Source organism: Mauremys mutica, chromosome 1 (genome assembly GCF_020497125.1).
Source record: "Mauremys mutica isolate MM-2020 ecotype Southern chromosome 1, ASM2049712v1, whole genome shotgun sequence".
NCBI lineage: Eukaryota > Metazoa > Chordata > Testudines > Geoemydidae > Mauremys > Mauremys mutica.
The window spans coordinates 63990312-64011637 of NC_059072.1; the positions used below are offsets into that span (position 1 = coordinate 63990312).

The 21326-nt window shown below is 36.1% G+C and overlaps 1 protein-coding gene across 1 annotated transcript in view; it reads left to right on the top strand.

Moving 5' to 3' along the window:
- HMGA2 (high mobility group AT-hook 2) overlaps positions 1 to 21326 on the top strand; it is a 172410-nt gene that overhangs the window by 1964 nt on the left and 149120 nt on the right. Inside the window, exons 2-3 of the mRNA XM_045002386.1 lie at positions 589 to 675; positions 9413 to 9463. Of these exons, the coding sequence (XP_044858321.1) occupies positions 589 to 675; positions 9413 to 9463 (138 nt within the window). The remainder of the gene's footprint in view (positions 1 to 588; positions 676 to 9412; positions 9464 to 21326) is intronic.

The following is a 21326-nucleotide window of genomic DNA, read 5'->3' on the forward strand; positions in this document are numbered from 1 at the left end:
GTGTTAAACTTTTTCATTATAGATATTTTATTTCAACAAATCTATATTGCATGCCAAAAATCTGTTACAAAGAAATCTTTACATTTATATTTTAACAAAAGACAATTAAGTTTGGACAAATGCAAACTTCATAAAACAAAGGCAAAAAAAAATTGTGCCCTTAAGAGAAAACTGCAAATTACTTCCCAGTTTTTCAGTATTGAGCTTTTTCAAAAAATATTTGTGATAGAAACGACATACCATAGTTGTATACTTTTATAATGAAACGTAAATGAAATGGGTAATTCATTTTGAAAAAACATCTTTCCACAAAGTTCACAATCTCCATCCCTGTTAACAATTTTTGTTTTCTGGTATGTTTTGCTGCTGTTAGAATATGCAAATTTTCATGATGTTCTTACATAATTAGAATTTAAATGATGTTTCCCTTTAATATGCAAACTAGAGTTCTCTGCTTCACTTTAAACTTTATATCATTCATTTATACTTCATGTTTTTAGGTAGCTCTTCAGTTGTTTATACTTAAGGTCTATTTGGGTAGTGTCTTGTGGAGATTATTGCTACAATAGCATGTTTTCCTGTGTTTAGGAACCAACTGGAGAACCATCTCCTAAAAGACCAAGAGGAAGGCCAAGAGGAAGCAAAAACAAGAGTCCCTCTAAAGCAGCTCAGAAGGTGAGATTATGAGAGAGAGAGAGAGAGAGGAGAGAGAGAGAGAGAGTTCTTAACAATTACTGTCCACTCATCAGTTAGTTTCCAAATTATTCCAGTCATTCAGCCTTTGAACTGTAGAGTTTGAACCATTTTTAATAATGGAGGCCACATATTTTCTGCATTTTACCTTTGTAAGATCAGAGTTAACATTTGCTGCAGAAAGACCCTAGCACAGAACATATGAGGTCAATTTACTTTTTGTACAGTGCATACAGTATGAAATAATATGACATATTTGAGATATTGATTGAGATGTTCTGCAGCTAGCATTGTGGTCTAGAAGGAAAATCAATATCATTAATTATTATTATTATTATTAATAATAGTATTTTCCCAGTTTAAGATTTAAAAAGTCTTCTGTGCACAAAAATGAAAATTCATTGCCTGTACATTTATTTACATTACTACTTCAAACCAAATCTGTCTATTAAAGCTAAGTGCTTTGTCAAACATGGTAATTAGAAGTAAATCCAATTATGTGTTGATAGAAATATTTCTTGAAATTTACAATTTTAAATTGTGATGATAAACTGAGAGTTCCTTAACAGCCTGCTACGTATTGTTTAGTAATCACTTTCAAAGAGGTTGTTTCTTGAAGCAATATTAGTCTTTTGAACCACTCCTACAATTTGGTGTTGCTAGCAGATATATACCATAGTGGTTCTGAATAGTTTAGCAATGGTACAGACCAGTCCAGTGAAGACAATCCTTTTAGTTCATAGATTTTAAATTGTAAGTTCAACCTGAAAAACTAGCTTAATTTTAAATTTAAATTTGCCAATACTGTGCATTATAAAATCTTGCTAACAAGGCTAATAATACATTTATATATGACATTTTTTTGGTGAACATAAGAAGTAAATAGAAGTATGTAGTTTTGAAAATAAGTACAGGAGTAATGGTTCTGTAGAGGGGTCCACAGCAGTTAGCACTAATTTACAGGTACTAAGTTGAAAACAAAAGGTTATGAAATGTGGGAGTGAACTGTGGTGCTTAAGTGTATCAGTGGGTTTTACTCTTTAGTAGTTATGTGGTAAAATGTGTGTTGGAAGATGGCTGTTGGCTCATCTAATTATGGTTAATTTTTAAATGTGGTTTACTTTGTGCCTGTAGGCACTGACCATGTTAAGTTTGATAGTTTGCAGTGTTATAAATTACCATAGCAACTAGTGATAAATATTAAATTCTTTCATATCTGCTTTAAATGTTTTGAATATTAGCTGAATGAACATTTTCCTACAGTGTTTGAATTTCCAATTGTTTTTTAGTGTCTGGGCTGGGAAAAAAACAGTATATTCAATCAATAAATGTATAAGTTGGTAAAAATTGTCCTTTTCAGGTTAGATATTTAAAATATACAAAAACCACTTTGCTACTCTAATAAGTGTAGGTATTTAGGTTTTTTACTTTGTATAGTTAAAAATGTACATCAGATTCAGTATTAAACAGTTTAAAATTAATTCTTCAAAAGAGAGAAAACACATTTTTATTAGTTTGGAAAATCAAAATTTAAGATTAAACGTTTTGAATATTACTGTTGGAAGAGTAGGCAGTACTGTGTGTAATATTTCTAGCAAGAATAAAATTTTAAAGTAATTCTTCATCGAAATGTATTTTTAAAAGATATTTCTAGTAGAAATATTAAAAGCTGTTAATAAATCTGAGTGATTTAAAATCATCATAAATTAGAAAAGCCTTTTTTATTATATAAAATTATATATTATGCAGTTTAGTTACGTTCAGATCTTTTTGGTGCATGTAGTTCCTTTTTAGTCTGAATTAAGAACTGAACAAGTTAATAGCACCTTTTTGATTTTCAGAGTTCACCAAGTAACTACTGTAACTAAGGCAAACTCTACAGAATGTTATGTGTAATAAAATTTGATCAAGGGACATGTCTTATTTACTATTAAAAAATCTTTGATGTTTCCTTAAATATAAGTCTGATGTGTTTTTTTTTAATTTTTGTGATGGAATGGTTGTTAAAATATGTATCTTGGGTAAGATGCACAAGTCTTCGGAATATTTACCAAAGTGTAAAACAGTTGTAGAACTTTTAAAAATAACTAACTAACTAAATAAAGTAAAAGCTTTGGGATCATGTTTCAATTAGCTATTTGTTGCCCTTTTTAAAAATAGATGTTGTAATATCACATTTGACACCTCAAAGTTTTTATTTTATACAATTAATTTTATGATAAATTTCCTCATAGTAAACATGAATTGAAACGTTTTCTCATTTAAAAACAAACAAAAACTCATGGTTCAGTTGTTGTTGGTATCACTTTTTAAAATAATGAATTACAGTTGTAACTTTATGACATATATATTAATATATATTAATTGAAAGGCCTCTATATCCTTTTCCAACTCTCAAAGCCTTGCTTGTTAACTTTGCTAAGACCCTATACATGTAAACTTGGTTGCTCTACATGCAGTTGAAAATTGCTGGAATTTCTATAGAATAGTGTGTGGCCTATGGTTTTCAAAGTGAGCTCGTTGAAATGTACTATAGTGTTCACAACATGTAAGATAAACGTACACCACTAGAACCCACAGAGCGGACGTGAGAAGGCACTCATGATTAATTGATCGGGTGTTCTCTTGCAAACCATTACACATAACAATTAAAAATGTATTACACAAACTGGCAGAGAGCTAAAAATACTCAGACAAGTATTGGAGCTTTGTTTTATTATACTTTAAAAAGTAAATATCCTTAAATCAGTTGGGGCACCATTTTCCCTGTGATCATGATTCTGTGGTACATTTAAAATTTCTTGGTGTATGGTTCTTTTTTTTTTTTTTACTTGCAGAGCTTGTGTTTGGACTTAGTAAACTGGCCTTGGGGCATTTGAAAACAAACTGTGCTTGTTAGGAAATTAGCAATGTGAAACTTGACAATGCATGCAGAATGTTGCAAGACCAATTGGACAGCTAATAATGTAGCAATTACTCTAATTTCAGGTAATACACACATAAAAACTGACTTGCATATAATACATATCTAGGCTTGGAAAGATAGATTTTTATCTGTAAATGTTTGTTGGTGAACGTTGATTTCACTGTTCACACACAAATCAATGAAAAATATTTCCATCAATAATAATCAAAATTTACATATAGGCAAAGTAAGAAAAATGCTGCTTGATAACTGGAGTTTGATTTAAGGATATTTACTTTGCATAATTTGATGTGATCACAATTTATGTTTGAACGGTTACAAAGCTTTATCTTTTTAAATCTCAATGTCTGCTGTCATTAAATAATTATTGTCTGACCCTCTCACAATTTTCTATAACTGTGAAAATTTAAATTGATACAATTTTTAAAAAAATGCTTAAAACCCATGATTTTGTGCAACAGTGAAAATTTAAATAGATGAAAATAAAAAAGGCTTAGAAACACATCAATATCAGTCAAAATTATATAAAAATAGAATTCTACCAAGCTTATACATATTTATTACATGTATTTATTAGATGAATACATAAGGTAAACCTGCATTTTACCAAAAAACACCCCAACCTATCAGTTGCTTTAATTTTCCATGAACAGTGGATGCGAATAACATATTAACAGTTGACAAGTAGGAGACAGACATAAAAGTACTCTAATCACATTGTACTAGAGTGTTCAGAATTACTCTATCATTGGAGCTTATGTCCTGTTGTCATTGATTTAAACCAAAAAATGAGGTATTCTCTTTTCTAAGGTTTATCTGTTTGACTTTGCAAAAAGGACAACATATTGACATCCCTCTATTATCTTCTTGGTTACTCCGTACCTATGTTTTATTTGTTAGACTGTGGTAGCACTGTTACTAGTACATCTCCATTTCCCTTACGCATTCAGGGCTTTTCTTTGTTTAGCTCCTATATTTGTGTTTGATAAAATTTCCCTTATTTGGAATGAAAAAACACGCTTTTGAAGTAAAACAATAGAAATAGTTACTATGTGCCATAACAGAAAACTTCAGAAATGCATCCCAAGAAGCGCTCATATGTCAAATTCACCTTCAATTTAAAAGTTTAGGTCCGGCTCAACTAAAATAGAGTCATTTGTTTTTCATTAGAATGAAATTAAATAACTCAAAAACGCGTGAGTTGGGAAATCCACGCTTTGCAAACAAAAGTTAGTGGTACTGTTTGTATCTACACTTTGTTATATGCCTTCTGTGAAGAGAGGTTTGTGTCTCTAAATTAAATAGTCAGGTGAAATCCTGGCCCTGTTGAAATCAGTGAGAGTTTTGCCACTGACTTCTTTGGGGCCACAATTTCACCCTACGTTGGTTGATGAAAATCTAGTTGACCTATGAGGAAAGGTTAAAAAAACTGGGCTTGTTTAGCCTTGAGAACAGAAGACTGTGGGGAGGGGGGACCTGTTAACAGTCTTCAAATATATTAAGGGCTGTTGTAAAGAGAACTGTGATCAATTGTTCTTCATGTCCACTGAAGGTAGGACAAGAAGTAATGGGCTTAATCTGGAGCAAGGGAGATTTAGATGAGATGTTAGGAAAAACTTTCTAACTGTAAGGGTAGTTAAGGTCTGGAGTAGCCTTCCCAGGGAGTTTGTGGAATCCGCATTACTGGAGGTTGTTAAGGACAGGTTAGACAAACACCTGTCCGGGATGGTCAAGGTTTACTTGGTCTTGCCTCAGTGCAGGGGACTGGACTTGATGATTTCTTGAGGTCCCCTCCAGCCCTGCATTTCTATGATTCTGTGTGATGTACAAGTGGTCATTGCACCTAAAACATGGAGACTACAGCCACTGAGATGTTTTCAGTAAGATGTGTCAGGCAGGACACCCTGTTTAGCGATAAACTGGGTAAATATGACATGGAAGCTATAACAAGATTATGTCTGTTCAGTACCTGATTCCTTTTATTATTGTTTTTTACAAAGTGACTTCAGTAGAGGGACACTTCATTGTGCAAGTTCTCTTGACTAGGTTTGACAACAGTGATCTTTGTTGAGAGAGCTATCAATTACTCCAGCTGACCTATGCCTCTGACACATTTTATCTTGACATCTCAACAGATCATTTTGCAAAACAGATAGAGTTTACAAGATATGGATTCTGTTGCATTTGGGTTCGTGCTTGACAATATATGGATGCCCGAAGAACACTTTATATCCATTCAATTATTTACACTCATCTTGTCTTGTTAATTGCCTTCAACTGTACAGTTTCAGTTTCTGCTTGGCATTGCCCACCCGTGCACCAAGGAGGCGCTGGTGGTGGGAAAGTCAGACTCCATTTTTGCTGAGCCCAGTACAGTGTGAGGTTATGAAGCAGCTTCAAGTTGCCTTGTGCTACTGAAGCTTAGATGAATTGCAGACCTTTCCATTGACCATTAACTGCCTTTAATATGAAAAAGATTGAAATGGCAGTTGTGATAGCATGAAAAATACCATTTTTTCAGACATATTTTGTGCTCAAAAAGCTACTTAATTCAGTTCCTTTCCCAAAATGTTTTATCACAACAATTAATTGCTTATAATATTGCATATAAAAGTGTGTTAATTTAAAAAAAAGAAAAACACCCTTAAACTGCATATATGCTAACCTTCCTTCCTCTTGCTCAGCCCTCCTCTGTTTTATGTTCAGTGTTAAATGTTGTTGTGCTATGTTATATAGAGCAAAGTCATGTCTCAGCATGTTGTGTCATTTGCTGAGATATAACCCAACACCACACACCTTACTCTACATTGCATCAGAGGATTAAAAAGAAACAGCTTCCTTTGATTAAGCAGGTATAAACTGCAGTGGATAGCTGAGATCATTTGCAGGCTGCCGCCTAAATAATACTGTTTGTTATGTTTGGGAGGTTTGGTGCTCTCTCTGGATTTGTCCCTCACTCAAGACACAACAATGTAATAAAAGCAAACAGCTAGCAGAGTAATTAGATTAAATTGCTCTAAATATCTATTAAAAAGGCAAAGTAGTGCTGTTGGGTTGATGTGTTTAACTTCTTGTTAATTAAATTTTACATTTTTCCACACAATTTTATTTATTTTACAGGATCATTGCTAAATAACTAGTCATGACTCCAGGTATTTATATTGTGACAACATTGTGCTCCCAAAGTAAACGTGCTATATTTGTCAAAATATAAATATTAATAATAATTAAATATCCCAGTGAAAAACTGGAACTATGTTTCCTAGATTCCTTGTCTTTACTATCATCTTTTGACCATTATTTTCCTTCTTGTTTGTTCAAGAAGTGTTTTGTCTTTGCCTTTTAGAGTAGAGATAAAATGTCCATTATGGAAGTCCTTGTCATTCATCTTCTGCAGTTTAGTCTATGGAAACCTTCCTGTTTGCTTACAGCATCTCTCTGTACCAAAACATAATGAACTGGAATGCAGTTCTGTTTGCCCAGCTCACCTCTGGGAAAGATTTGCTTTTGATAAGAACTATAGAAATGTTTTTCTTCTGACATGAGGTGGAAATCATATATATCACTAACATAGTGCCTTTCATTCCAAAGGGTCCTGAAGCACTTTACAAACTGATATACAAACGATACACAAGGAGCACTATCCACTACTGAATGTAGCCACCTCTGGGGTGAAACATATTGTTAACAGCACTCAGCCACACTGCATGAAGTTCAGGACTGGAAATGAAGATTGATTATTCAAAGAAATCTGCATGTACTCTTTCCAGTCAAGCTACTTTATATAGTCTAGGTCAAGGGTTCTCAAACTGGGGGTTCTCAAACTGGGTTTTTTTTAACACCTCTGAATGACAAAAGTTTTGTCTTTCAGTTGCCAGTGTAGACAAAGCCTAAGTGTCTTAAAACCTGAAGAATATTTTACTGAGCTACCCCTAAGGGTTCTCAAACTGGGAGTTGGGACTCCTCAGGGGGTCGCAAGCTGTCAGCCTCCAATCCAAACCCCGCTTTGCCTCCAGCATTTATGAGGATGTTAAATATATTTAAAAGTATTTTTAATTTATAAGGGGGAGGGGGAGGTTCACACTCTGAGGCTTGCTATGTGAAGAGGGTCACCAATACAAAAGTTTGAGAACCACTGGTCTAGGTCAACTTACTGGAGTTTTTTAAGTTGATTTCAAGACCAGGTTTGCTGTTGATCTAAAAAAGTTCATGTTCATTTTTTTTAAGGACACTGCCAGCATGATCTTAGTTTTAAGAGTATTAAAAACCTTAAAAAAAGGAGAGGGGTTGTTGCTCCTTTACTAAGATGTCAACTGTTGATTTAGAACATTTTAAACTGATCCATTCTTAAAAATTAATGCCTCAGATAGTTCAAACAATAACTATATGTCTATTGGACATCATACACTAAAATTAATCCCTATTTGCACTGTCCAGCTTATAAGGACATAATAATGAAGGGCTTGAAGGGAAACAAAAACCTCTTAAATAGCTAGAGAATATAGCAAATGGACTTCTTTAAAAAGTATTCTCATAAGAGGGTTTCACCTTACACGTAACACTGGTATAAACTGTTAAAGAGCAAGTTTACTCTTTTAACACGTCTAAGTGATAATTTTGCCCTTTAGGAATGTGAATTTTATTTTTCACACATTTCTTCTTGGTGAGATTTATTTCAAGGTCATTTCGCTGCACTTATAGTGTAGGGTTTATAGGGATTGGCCTCAGTATTTTCCCATCTCTTCTTGTGGGATTCATTTTACATGACAAGGCATTACACACATTTTACAGAGATATGCCAATAAGTGATTTATGTAATGAGACAATTGACTCCTGAGGGGAAAGTCAAATACACACACTCCTTTGAAGAAGCAATATATGAAAACACGTATTATGCACCAGGCATACAAAAAACCTTGATTCTAAGGAGTGATTATGCACATAGGGTGAAATCCTGGCCCCATAGAAGGGAGTTTTGCCATTGACTTGAGTGGGGCAAGGATTTCACCTGTAGTTCACCTACCTAACTATCATTATTATTAATCAAATATTGACATCTATATGGTGGACATTCTTTGTCTGTAAATAACAACATTTTATATGTGATTTTTCATCCAAGGATTTCAAAGTTGCATTACAAAAGTGGGTAAGTATATCCCGCAGTCACCAAGCAAACTAATGACAGAGTCCTGAATGGCATCTGTGTTTTCTCTGTTTGAGCTCCTTGCACTAATCGCTAGGCCATGCTTACATATCAGGTGCCATTTCTAGGGCACCTACTGTTGAGTTTTCTTCAACCCTTAAAATGAAGACATATTTTGGAATGGTGAAAGTTTATGTTCAGAGTTTAAAGGACGTGTTTGCACCTGAAAAGGAAAATGTTACTCAGAATCAGGAAAGTATCACTAAGTAGAAATACACACATGTTCAAGATGATATTCTTTGTCAAACATGCTGGTTTGCTTTCTGAACATTATCAACAGAGGAAAAACAGGCAGACCATTGCGAATAGCCCATAAGTTTTAAAAAAGTTTCCTTCCTTCTTGAAACAAACTGTATGCTTTTTACCCCACAAGAGGGGATTTTAATATCTTTAAGTCTATGCTATGAAATATTAGAAAAAGGAATGCAGTCAAGATTTAAGCTATAGGGGAGAGAGAGACAGAGACTTAATGCCACCCATCTAATCAGCAGATACATAATTATGGATAATATTACAAGAAATATGTTCCAAGTTACCAGCACTGCTAAATAATGTTGGCTTATAAAATATGTTGTTTTTTCACTTTACAGAAAGCAGAAGCCACTGGAGAAAAACGACCCAGAGGCCGGCCCAGAAAATGGGTAAGTAATCCATTTCTAGTCATTTGATTTATTTTTCTGCTTTATAAAACGTTTTAATGCCATTCTTTAGAAGAAGACTATTTCTATTTCATTTTTAAAAAAGAATGTCTGTCTCATTTCTTTCTGTTCTGTTGGGTGGTCGACGAAAGGGTTAAGGCAACAGAAACCTTATCTCAACTTCCTACCTTTAGACTCTGATAGTTTGCTCAAGACACTTTACTACTAAATGTTTGCTGGCATTGAATACTTGTGTGTCTTATCAGCATGAAAAGAGTCTCAACTCTTCCTTCAAAAAAAGAGTAACAATGAGATAACTTGTTCCGTAATTGAGTAACAAAGGTTAAAGGGGGTATTATCAGGCATCAGAAAGTGATTATGAAAGGTGATAAAATTCAAATGCAGTGTGTACAAGATAAAGTTAAAAAACCAAAACCTCTTTGTCTCTTTAGTAATGCTCCACAGTCCCTGAGAAACAGAGTACATTTCCCTCCCAAAAACCTTAACAGGAACAAAAATAAACGTTGGGTAACTTGCACCGAATGTTTTCCCTGTCTGGACCAGATGTATATCTCACATAGACTGGGTGATTTGTTATATTTTTCATTTGTCTTGTTATTAAATTTTAAAATATTGCTCTTTCACACTATTATTGGCTCCCTGGATGTTGATGTCAGAGACAAATGCATTTTTGGAAGGTGCCCTTGATCCTCTTGTCATACAGATTTCTGGTCACTTGGAGTCTAGACATTCAGTGTTGAGTTGTTGAGTACTTCTTGTACATGTCCTTTTTTACTTCTCTCCCTTATACACACACTTTCAAAAGGAAAGTGATGAGAATGTCACCTGAGTTAATGGGAGAAATTGACGGTGCAACCATATGTTCCATAATAAATTCTCTATCTAGTTTTCCTTCTCCCTTTACCTGTAACTTCTACACCTCTGTCCTCTATTTTTTTCTATACTTCTTTTTCCTACCTCATCTCTTCTTCTTCATTCTTTTATTATGTTCCTTCTTCTCTTTCCTCATCTTCATGTTGTTATGTTCCCTCCATTAGCTCATCCTTTTCCTTTCCAATATATATTAAGACTGTTGTCAAGACATACAGGCTTCCTAGAGCTAAAACAGCACCACAGGAAGCTTATAACTACAACTGACATTCCCCAAAGTGTCAGCAGCTAAGCGCAAGAGAAGAGGGATGGCTTTAACATACACTATAAAAATAGTCCTATTGTGGTCCAGTGATAAAAGTGCCTGAGGATCTTCCTCGAATATTGTGGAGAAAATCAGACAGTCACATACAGTATATACTATACATGTCTACAGTATTTAGACTAGGCAAATTCTTTGTACACAGAGAAGAAGCCCATTGGCATTAGGAGATTAGATAGTTTATAAAAACTTACATGAATTGGTAACCTTCTCAAAGGTGGCTTGCATGAGGCAAACACTAAATAGCTCAATAAAATGTATAGCAATTACTGTCAGTTTCCTTATAAGGTTGTCTAGAGTTTAGTAGGGCCCGAGACTGTATATGTGGATGCTAATTCAACTCGTCTAATCCTCATATTGGGTGCAGTCCCCAGGGAGGCAAAATGAATGGCTGTTTTATGAGAATAATTTATAACATCCAAGCCATCTATACTAGGTTTGGTGTATGCGGTTATAGGCAGAAGGTTGTTAACTCTGTGGGAATGGAAAGTGTCACAGTCTGTGGTGCTAAGAGGTGCACCATCCCAGCCATTGTATCTGGAGATTAAGCTGTATCTTCTCTGAAGAGGAAAAAAAAAGTTTTTTTTTTATAGTTGGCGTGTTATACTTTGGTTTGTGTAGCTTATACTGGCAAGAGCGAGCAGGCAGTAGCAACAAAGAAATAAATACAATACAGTCCTTTGGATGAAAAAATTGAACTGCAGAAATAAATTCTTGACTCTCCCATAGAGGCAGTCTTCACTCTGCAACCAGTTTAATGCTTTCCAACAATGTCACTCATTTCCTTGAAATTAGGGACTATTTTAAAGCTCTGCAGTATTTTCTTATTGCAAGTATCAGAAACGGATTCCTTTACCCATTCACTACTGTACTGGAGGTTGTTTTTTAGTGAATTTTAGAAATAATAGATGAGCATGCACCTAACAATGGGATCAAGTTGTAGACATTGGGAAATAAAAGTGCCATTTTCTCTCTCCTGCTTTTCTTTTTTCCAGCTTGAGTCAGGCTTGCGGGCTCCTCTTTACATGTGGTAAAATGGAGAGTCATATCACATTTTGTACATGAAAAAATATTGTTAAATCATTAGGAGCCATTATCATACCAACAATTTTTAAGCAGTACTGTATTAGCTGTGGAAATCTGTGAGGGATTCTACCTAAAAACAGATGGGCATGGCATAATAGAGCCCACTGTGTTTTAACATCTAGCTTCTGTTCAGAAAACACCCCTTTTTATCACATGAATTTCATTTGGGTTTTTAAAGTACATTAGTGGTTATTTTCTTTGTTAATCTAGTACAGAGGGCGGCAACCTTTCAGAAGTGGTGTGCCGAGTCTTCATTTATTCACTCTGATTTAAGGTTTCGCGTGCCAGTAGTACATTTTAACGTTTTTAGAAGGTCTCTTTCTATAAGTCTATAATATATAACTAAACTATTGTTGTATGTAAAGTAAATAAGTTTTTTAAAATGTTTAAGATGCTTCATTTAAAAATTAAATTAAAATGCAGAGCCCCCCGGACCGGTGGCCAGGACCCAGGCAGTGTGAGTGCCACTGAAAATCAGCTCACGTGCCGCCTTCGGCACACATGCCATAGGTTGCCTACCCCCGATCTAGTATGTTTGTATCAAGCATTACTTTAAACAGTTATGTATCAATTAAAATAAGGAATGCGTAGATTTCCTTTGTGTTTGCGGGGGGCAAGAAATTGTATAGGACGGATATTTTTCTAAGTTTATAACCTATTTTTGTGAGTTCAGAGGTTTTGTGTCATATGTTGTTCATCAAAAAGTAAAGTATTATTTCTTCTGTTTCCTTCAATATGCACATGCAGAAATAAACTAGCTAACAGACTTCTGTAGAATTCTGGTAGCCAGTCTTTCTGCCAGTTCAAATTAAGTATTTAATACTTGTGACTCACAATTTTTTTTAGAAGAGGGATTAAATCTAGTTGACTATGAATAAAACCTGGAGAAAAAAGCTGAAGTGAAGTGAGTGGAAACCTCTTTTACCAGACATGTACAATAAACAAAGTAATATTTTTAATAAAATAATGTGTACTTTGAAAAATAGTCCAAGAAGATAAGATCCTTGTCTATTGAACAAACAATAAAGAGTGAGTGGCTCTATAGGAAATAAATATTTGGTTATAAAGAAAAGCCACCCATATTTAGAGTTAATTGATTAAAAGCACTGAAGATAATAAGGAAGAACCAGATGGGAACCATCATATTTGGAATCAGAAATTCAGTTTCAGTTGTAGTAGAACCCATCTGTCATCACAAGTTGCTGGACATACCAGTATGTGTGCAGTACAATAAAACTTTGGCGGGGAGAAAATCCTATTATTTTAATGATGAAAAACATTTATTTGTATGCTTGTTACTCTTTAATTTTAGAAGTTTTGATACAGGGATATGATCTAGGTTCTTTGATGCCAGTGGAACATGCAGATGAAGCAACCTGGCTTTTTATTAGGAGAATTACTATTGTATGTGTCATAGATGTTCACAGCAATTTACAGAGATAATAAAGACACGAGGCCCCATTGAAGTCAATGGGAGTTTTGCCATTGTCTTCAGTGAGGCCAGGATTTCACCTGTGGAGCCTAACCCTACTGACACTGGAGTCAGGGAGAAGCAGGAGTAGGTCTCCATTGCCATGTCCCAAGGAGCCTACACTTTAAACTTCCATATTTTTTACATTTGTGTAAGGCTACTAATCTGAGTGAAGTACTGTGTTGGGGCAGGAGCGGAACGGAGACTGAATAAGCAGTATAATATAATTCATTCCAATGGATCATATTGAAAAGTCCTGGAAATTTCACAGACTTCTAGTGCTCTCAAACTTCAGTTTAATGGCGAAACCTGAAACCTCATTCTGAAGATGATGCTTTAAAAGGGTATTTAGGTTTGTCTTTCTTTTTTCCCCTCCAGATTGGTTTTTAGCATTGTCTGATTTCACCCCCACATTGTTTAAACGGAAACACAACTTTTCAAAAGCACATAAAATAGCCAGGCATATTCCAAAGCTCAATATGCAGATGTTATAACTTTGTAAGGGGTCTGGAGTTGATGTGGGTAAGTGACTGACATAATGATATAATAGTATGAAACTATCTGGTAATGGATTGTGCAAAGGAGGGATGAAACTCCAACAATAACTTGCTTATAACAACAGAGGGGAAGTAGTTAATTTCTAAGCATGTGCGTGCACAAACACACCCACACAGAACCATTGAAACACAAATAACGGATGAATGTGATTTGTTCGGATAACCTGACTTTTTCTTTCAGGCAGCTATATTTACTGCCAAATGTGCTAAAGAGTGCATTTCAAATTGGTACCAATAAAACAAACAGAATTAAACTCCATTTCCCTATGCAAGAGTTTGAGCTGATCTTAACATGCGTAGGTGTACAAGTCTAAGTTTAAGGATGTAATCCTACCCCCATTGAAGTCAATGGAAGTTATGCCACTGACTTCAGTAGGGCCAGGATTTCACCTTAAATGCTGAAAATTAGAGTAAGGGGTACAAAACTGTTTTTAAAAAAGTGAAGCAAATGATTTCTAGCTGATAACTTTTTCTCCAAATTATACAAATACATTAGAAGCAAGAGGAATACCAAGGACAGGGTAGGGCCATTACTGAATGAGGGGGGGAAAACAATAACAGAAAATGTGTTTTCGTTTTCATCAGAAAGTTTCGTAGCAATTGGACATCTAACTTAATGAATGCCAGTGAAAATGAGATAGGATCGGAGGCTAAAATAGGGAAAGAACAAGTTAAAAATTACTTAGACTTAGTTAGATGTCTTCAAGTCACCTGGGCCTGATGAAATACATCCTAGAATACTCAAGGAGCTGACTGAGGAGATAGCTGAGCCATTAGTGATTATCTTCAAAAAGTCATGGAAGATGGGAGAGATTCCAGAGGACTGTAAAAGGGCAAATATAGTGCTGATCTATAAAAAGGGGAATAAGGACAATCTAGGGAATTACAGACCAGTCATCTTAACTTCAGTACGCAGAAAGATGATGGAGAAAATAATTAAGCAATCAATTTGCAAACACCTAGAAGATAATAAGTAACAGTCACCATGGATTTGTCAAGAACAAATCATGTCAAATGAGCCTAATAGCTTTCTTTGACAGGGTAACAAACTGTGTGGATGGAGGGGAAGCAGTAAATGTGGTATATTTTGACTTTAGTAAGCCTTTTAATACTGTCTCATGTGACTGTCTCATAAACAAACTAGGGAAATACAGCCTAGATAGAGCTACTAGATAGAGATAGAGCAGGATGTAGAACTGATTGGCAAACTGTTCCAAGAGAGTAGTTATCCATGGTTCACAGTCAAGCTGGAAGAGCATATCAAGTTCTGCAGAGATCTGTTCTGCATCTGGTTCTGTTTAATATCTTCATCAATGATTTAGATCTGTCGTGGGCAACCTGTGGCTGCATATGGCTCGTCAGGGTAATCCGCTGGCGGGCTGCGAGACAGTTTGCTTACATTGACTGTCCACAAGCATGGCCGCCCGCAGCTCCCAGTGGCCGCAGTTCGCTGTTACCGACCAATGGGAGTTGTGGAAAGTGGTGGACATCATGTCCCTTTGGCCCGTGCTGCTTCCTGCAGCTCCCATTGGCCGTGAACCGCGAACGTCAATGTAAACAAACTGTCTCGCGGCCCACCAGTGGAGCCACGAGAGCTCCAGGGCTGGATTAAAACTGCTGGTGGGCTGGATCTGGTCCATGGGCCATAGTTTGCCCACCTCTGTTGTACAGCCTTATGAATGAATCAATGCAGGCAAGACTACTGCCTGTGGACGGTCATCATTTTACCCACCTAAAGATCTTGGATGGGCTTTTATAGCTATAGTGGTCAGACTAATTACCAGTGTCCTCACAATTCCTAAGCTGAAAGTGTAAACAAGTGACACGAAGTCAAGTTACATGAAGAACAAGTTAAAAGTCTTAGAAAGCATCATATTTATTTATATCATTTCCAAACAGGATGATCTGCAAAAAGTATAATCTCTCAAGAGGCTAGAATGACTGCAAAAGCAAGTTATCCAGCAACCTTTAAGATTATCTCTAATTACTGGTGAATTTTTAAAGATTCATAATTTTGCCATTTAATTATTTTCTTTCCATTTGACATTCTGGAGAAAACATATTCTACCTTGGATATATTTAAAGAGGTGTGTGCATCTTCATTTCTGTACAAGCCTTGGCTAGGTCTAAGATCAGATTCAAGTAAAGGATTTTGTATGTGATATCACAGTTATCATCCCTGCTCAGAATTTTGGAGCGAAATTCTCTGCTGGTATAAGTGGGTGTGACTCTATGGATGGCAATGGAGTTCTGCCCATTTATACCAGTAGAGAATTTGATCCTAGATCTTTATGGCCTACAGTTAGGGCACGTCTACACCTAAAATGTTGCATTAGCGCAGCTGCATCATGCATTGATGCAGCTGCACCACTGTAGCACCAATATAGTGCTGTCTACACGGAGGGTTAGGTCGGTATTTTTCACATCCCTGAGCGACGCAGTTGTACTGTTATAGGTCTGTAGCATAGACCAGACCTTAACAAGGGCTTTTATTTATATTATCAAAAGGGTAGTTCGCTGATGCCCTCTATGCCAGAATGGGATATCACAAGATGTCCAAGTTAGCCAAAGAGCAAAACTTTGCATTTCTATAGCATTTTCTATCTGAGCTTCTCAAAGCACTCATAGTCATTAAAGGGAAACTGCGAACTCAGATTGGCCCCAAACAGCAAATGTTCATGGTTGAAAGTGAGGGAAATGCAATAAGTAAGGAAACAGTATCAATAGTGAAAAGTAAGTTGACATTTTAAAATGTTTATTTTTTATAATCTCAAGTATTATTAGTAGCACAGGTAAGAAAGTTAGTGTATTTAAAAGTGATTTTTCATTTGACAGTATCCCTTAATTTTCATAGCACTTCCTGTCAGGTAGGTAAGTATTTCTGCATTCCCTTTTTATATATGGGAAAACAGATTCAGGAGCTACATTGTCAAAAGGGAAGCCCACTTTTTCTGAGGGCATTTTGCACCTCCAGTATGTGCAACCACAGTTCAGTTGCAGGTACAGTTCTAACTACCTGTGTCTCTAAGGACCTGACTGTACAAATCAGTTAGGTAGAGGTGCAAGCACTCAGATTTGCTCCTGTAGTTCAGTTTTTCGCCATGAAAATTTTGTGGGTATAAAAGGAGATGTTGAGCCTCAGCCCATTGAAAATGTACTCCATAGTGGTTAGGAGCCCAGATTTTAAAAGACATTTAGGTATCTAACTTCCATTGAAATAAATGGGAGTTAAGCAGCTAAATACTTTAGAAATTTGGCCCTAAGTGTCTTGCCCAGGGTCACATAGGAAATCTTTGGAAGAGCCAGGAATAGAACTCTGATTTCCTGACACTTGCCTTGTATCATAGGAAGGTTGTCCTTTCTTAGTAGCTCTCTCTTGTCTACAGGTTAGTTGATGGAGGGACGCACACATTTGAATTGTTTCCCAAACCAATGCATCTGCTTGTTTCCAATTCGTATAGGCTAAAGATGCATCCAGCACATGTGTAGCTGTCAGAACAACGATGTAGGGAGGACTTGGAAGGGCCTAGCATACTCTTTGTGTACAAGATGGATGAGGGAGTGTCAGGACCAGCGTGAGTTTCTGTAACTGGGCTCTATTTTCAATTTTTCTAGTTTCTATTTGACGGAAGTGTGAATCCTAGTGAACTTATCTCCTTCTTACATCTTCATTGCATATAAAACTCCTGCATTTGTCTTTTAAAATAAGAAATACAATCATCAAACCTCGCTGGATAATTCCTTAAATGTTCTGAATGTAAGTAATCTATGCTGATTTTTGCTATAGACGCTGGACATGTCCAGTTAAAAGCCAGCCACCAGAGCTGGCACTAGGCATAAGCAGACTAAGCAATTGTTTAGGGGCCCTGAGCAGCTCAAGGGGGCCCCGTTTGATTTTTTATTATTTTCATAAGAACTTGCCTTTGTTAGTAAGGCCAGGGCTCCAGACTCAGCTTAGTTTATTAGTATGTGTTGGGGGCATGGGGGGAAATATTCCTGATTAGGACCCCCAGTGGGCTAGCACCTCCACTGCCTCTCACTTCAAAAATAAAAAAGTCAACACCTTACACCCTTGAATATATGGGGGTTAAGGAGAAACTTGACACAATGAATGGAATACCATGTGTAAAGGTGTCATCTGATGGTTAGGCTGTGGAGTCAGGACGCCTGGATTCTCTTCCAGTTCTTACTCTCTATGCGGTATGGGGGAAGCCACTTAATCCCTGGGCCCAGTGCTCATTTACACTATGGCCTCTAGCGGTAATGATAATTTCCTCCCATTTTATACTGCTAAAGTGGTGTTGCTTAGTGTAAATGATAATAAGGCCCTCTGTGCTTAAATTCACCCATCTGAAATAAGGAGTTTGATAATACTTATTACCAGTGATGCTTTAAGCCTGATTCTACATTCTTTACATTCCCCAATTGGAGATCTGGATGCAATGCAGGTTTGAGTCTCTTCCGATGGTTTTGGGATACTTAATGTTTGGAAAATGCTTTGAGGTCCTTGAATGAAATCATTGCATGACGTACGTGCAAGCATTATTATTATTATTTCCTTTCCCTTAATCATAGGACAAAGGTTTGCTTCATATTGAAATTCAGTTTTATATTTTAGTTACAGTACAGGACTTTCAACAAGAAAGGGGGCTGCTCTCATTAAGTACAAGCACCTGATTCAGGAAAACCAGTTTTTATACCAACAATAATGTACTTTATATGTGTCTCTAGTTAGCATTGCCCATTTATATCCACTCAAATTTCATACAGGTTCAAATTAAAAAAGTGTGAGGAACATGGCACGTTTACAGCAGAGCGATTATTTTTCCTTTTCAGAACCTATGTGCAGTGTTCTTTAGATCTTCAAAAAAAAAATAAAATACTGGGAAAAAACCTGCCGATTGAATCTGAAAACACTAACATCACAGAAAGATGAATCCAGATCTTTACCATTTAAGAGTCAGTTAAGATATGTAATTTAGCAATTTCAGATGCATCAGTGACATTGTCAATAAAGGAACAGGAGAATTCAAATATTTTCATTCTTCAGGGAGACTCCATAATAGGAAACGCCAATGCCCAGGGAGGTGAACGACTGAATGAAAAAGTCATATGTTGAGGATCTTGTAATCTTGATGTTATAGATGATAACATTTATAATGCACTGTTGTTCTGCAATCTTTTGTCATTCTCCGTTCAAAGTGATTCTGATTTTACAAACCACTATCAGTATGGTCTGTGTCAGTAACTATTGATGTAGGATAACTTCCTTGTTTACAAGCAGAAGGAACTGTCAATCACAGAGTTTTCTTTTTTGTCATTGCTCACTTGGTTTGTCCAGCTTTAACATTCCCTTGATTTCTTGGTGGAACAGTGACCTTTATATTGTGCAAGAGCATCCTCAGGGCCACTCTTAGTTGACAGATCTGAGGAGGAGATGCTACAGTTATGAATATGGCCATTTGTAGGCTTCATTATTTTTGTCCGTAGGCTGACATTGCAGAATTCAGTACATTCATGGAACATGGCCCTTGTGTGTTTTACAGTGTGGCTAGAAGGACAAGGAGAGCCACTTTCCATGAAGTCTTTCACATGAGCTTATTTCTTGCTTTACCTGTTGAAATAGTAGTTCATTTCCTACTCGTTGGACTTTAGGCAATTTAATACATGTATTGTGTAAGTTGACATATTTTGGGGAAGATTTCAAGATCGTAATTCTTTTCATAGCAATTTATGGAAGCTAGTAGTGCGTAATGTGCTCTTTTGTTTTGTTTGTTACAGTAGAACCTCAGAGTTACATACACCTTGGGAGTGGAGGTTTTTCATAACTCTTAAATGTTCATAACTCTGAACAAAACATTCTAGTTGTTCTTTCAAAAGTTTACAGCTGAACATTGACTTAATAAAGCTTTGAAACTTTACTATGCAGAAGAAAAATGCTGCTTTTAGCCATCTTAATTTAAATGAAACAAGTACAGAAACAGTTTCCTTACCTTGTCAAATCTTTTTTTAAAACTTTTCATCTTTTTTTTTAAAGCAGTTTACGTTTAACACAGTACTGTACTGTATTTGCCTTTTTTTGGTCTCTGTTGCTGCATGATTGAGTACTTCTGGTTCCAAATGAGGTGTATGGTTGACGGGTCAGTTCATAACTCTGGTGTTCATAACTCTGAGGTTCTACTGTATGTTTTATTTGGACATATCATCATAAATTTATCCTTTTCTAAACTGCCAGTCTAGGTGTCTGTAAATTGGAAGGTCAAACTCTGTTCCTAGTTACAGTGATGTACATTAAGCTAAAGTTGCAGTAACTGCATTCATTTTAATGGATTTACACCAGTGTAAATGACACTTGTATCTGGCCCATAGAGGTCTGTATGCTTGAGTGAACCGATGGGCATAGCCTACATTTTGGAGCCATTCAAATTATTAATGAATCAGACAGGTTTAGAATTTTATGTTTTACATCATCTCTGTTTAGAATAACTGCTTAGCACTTAAAACTCATTACAACTGTTAGTTCCTATATACAGAGAGAATGGCAACTTTATCCAATACGTTATCTTAATCCATCTTGACTGTTACATCAATTATCCTAATAAAGATCAATTGGGAGCTTTTACAATTTGTAATACAAACACATATATGCGCTTCGCTATTATGATCTTATCAAAGCTGCACTGTGCTCACATATTTTGGGGGTTTTCTTAGTATTCACATTGAACTCATTGATACTCTGCCTACTCATACTGCATTGTTTCCTGTTAATGATGTTTTGAAAAATCTGCTCAGGAACCTTTTTCCATTGTTTGTCTGATACAGCACTTGGCTTACAGCATTAAAAATTCAGAGCAAAAGAACCAGACTCCTGTGTGATGCATGCCTAGGTGTAGAAACAGTTTATGCCACCATTAGGTGCAACAGAGGTCTCCCTGGACTGTATTGGCCTGATTTTGGAAACATTTTATTCAGAGAACTCATGATGAAGTCAATGGAAGTTTTCCAGGCATAAAACAGCTGTAATATCAGGCCTTATATGAAGGGAAAGATTGTTTTAGTAAATACTTCCGGTGGCTATGGTCGAGTAGATTGAGCAGGGGGCTGAGATCCAGAAGTTGTAGGGTGAAATCTTGGTCCCATTGAAGTGAACGCTCCTTTTCAATTCATCCCTGGATTCTAGTTCTTAGTCTACCACTGACTTGGTGTGTGACCTTATGCAAGTCATCTAGCTGTCTATAAAATGAGGGATTGTTATCATGCTAACATAAAACTGTGAGATCCGTTGATGAAAAAGACTGACATAAGTGCCAAATATTCATCTGCTACACAGATTTAAAATATTCTTTGTGTTTTGTTCAATGTTGAGTACATTGTGAGCATATATCATAATAATAGTTGAATCTCAATAAGTTTGGTACACATTTTACTTAGGTGTTTGGTTGTGTTTTGATTAGAGGAAGGTGGAAGCATCTCCTGCAGACAATACCACATAAGTAAAGGATTGATTAGACTTGTACAGAAATTTAGGATGGGATCCAC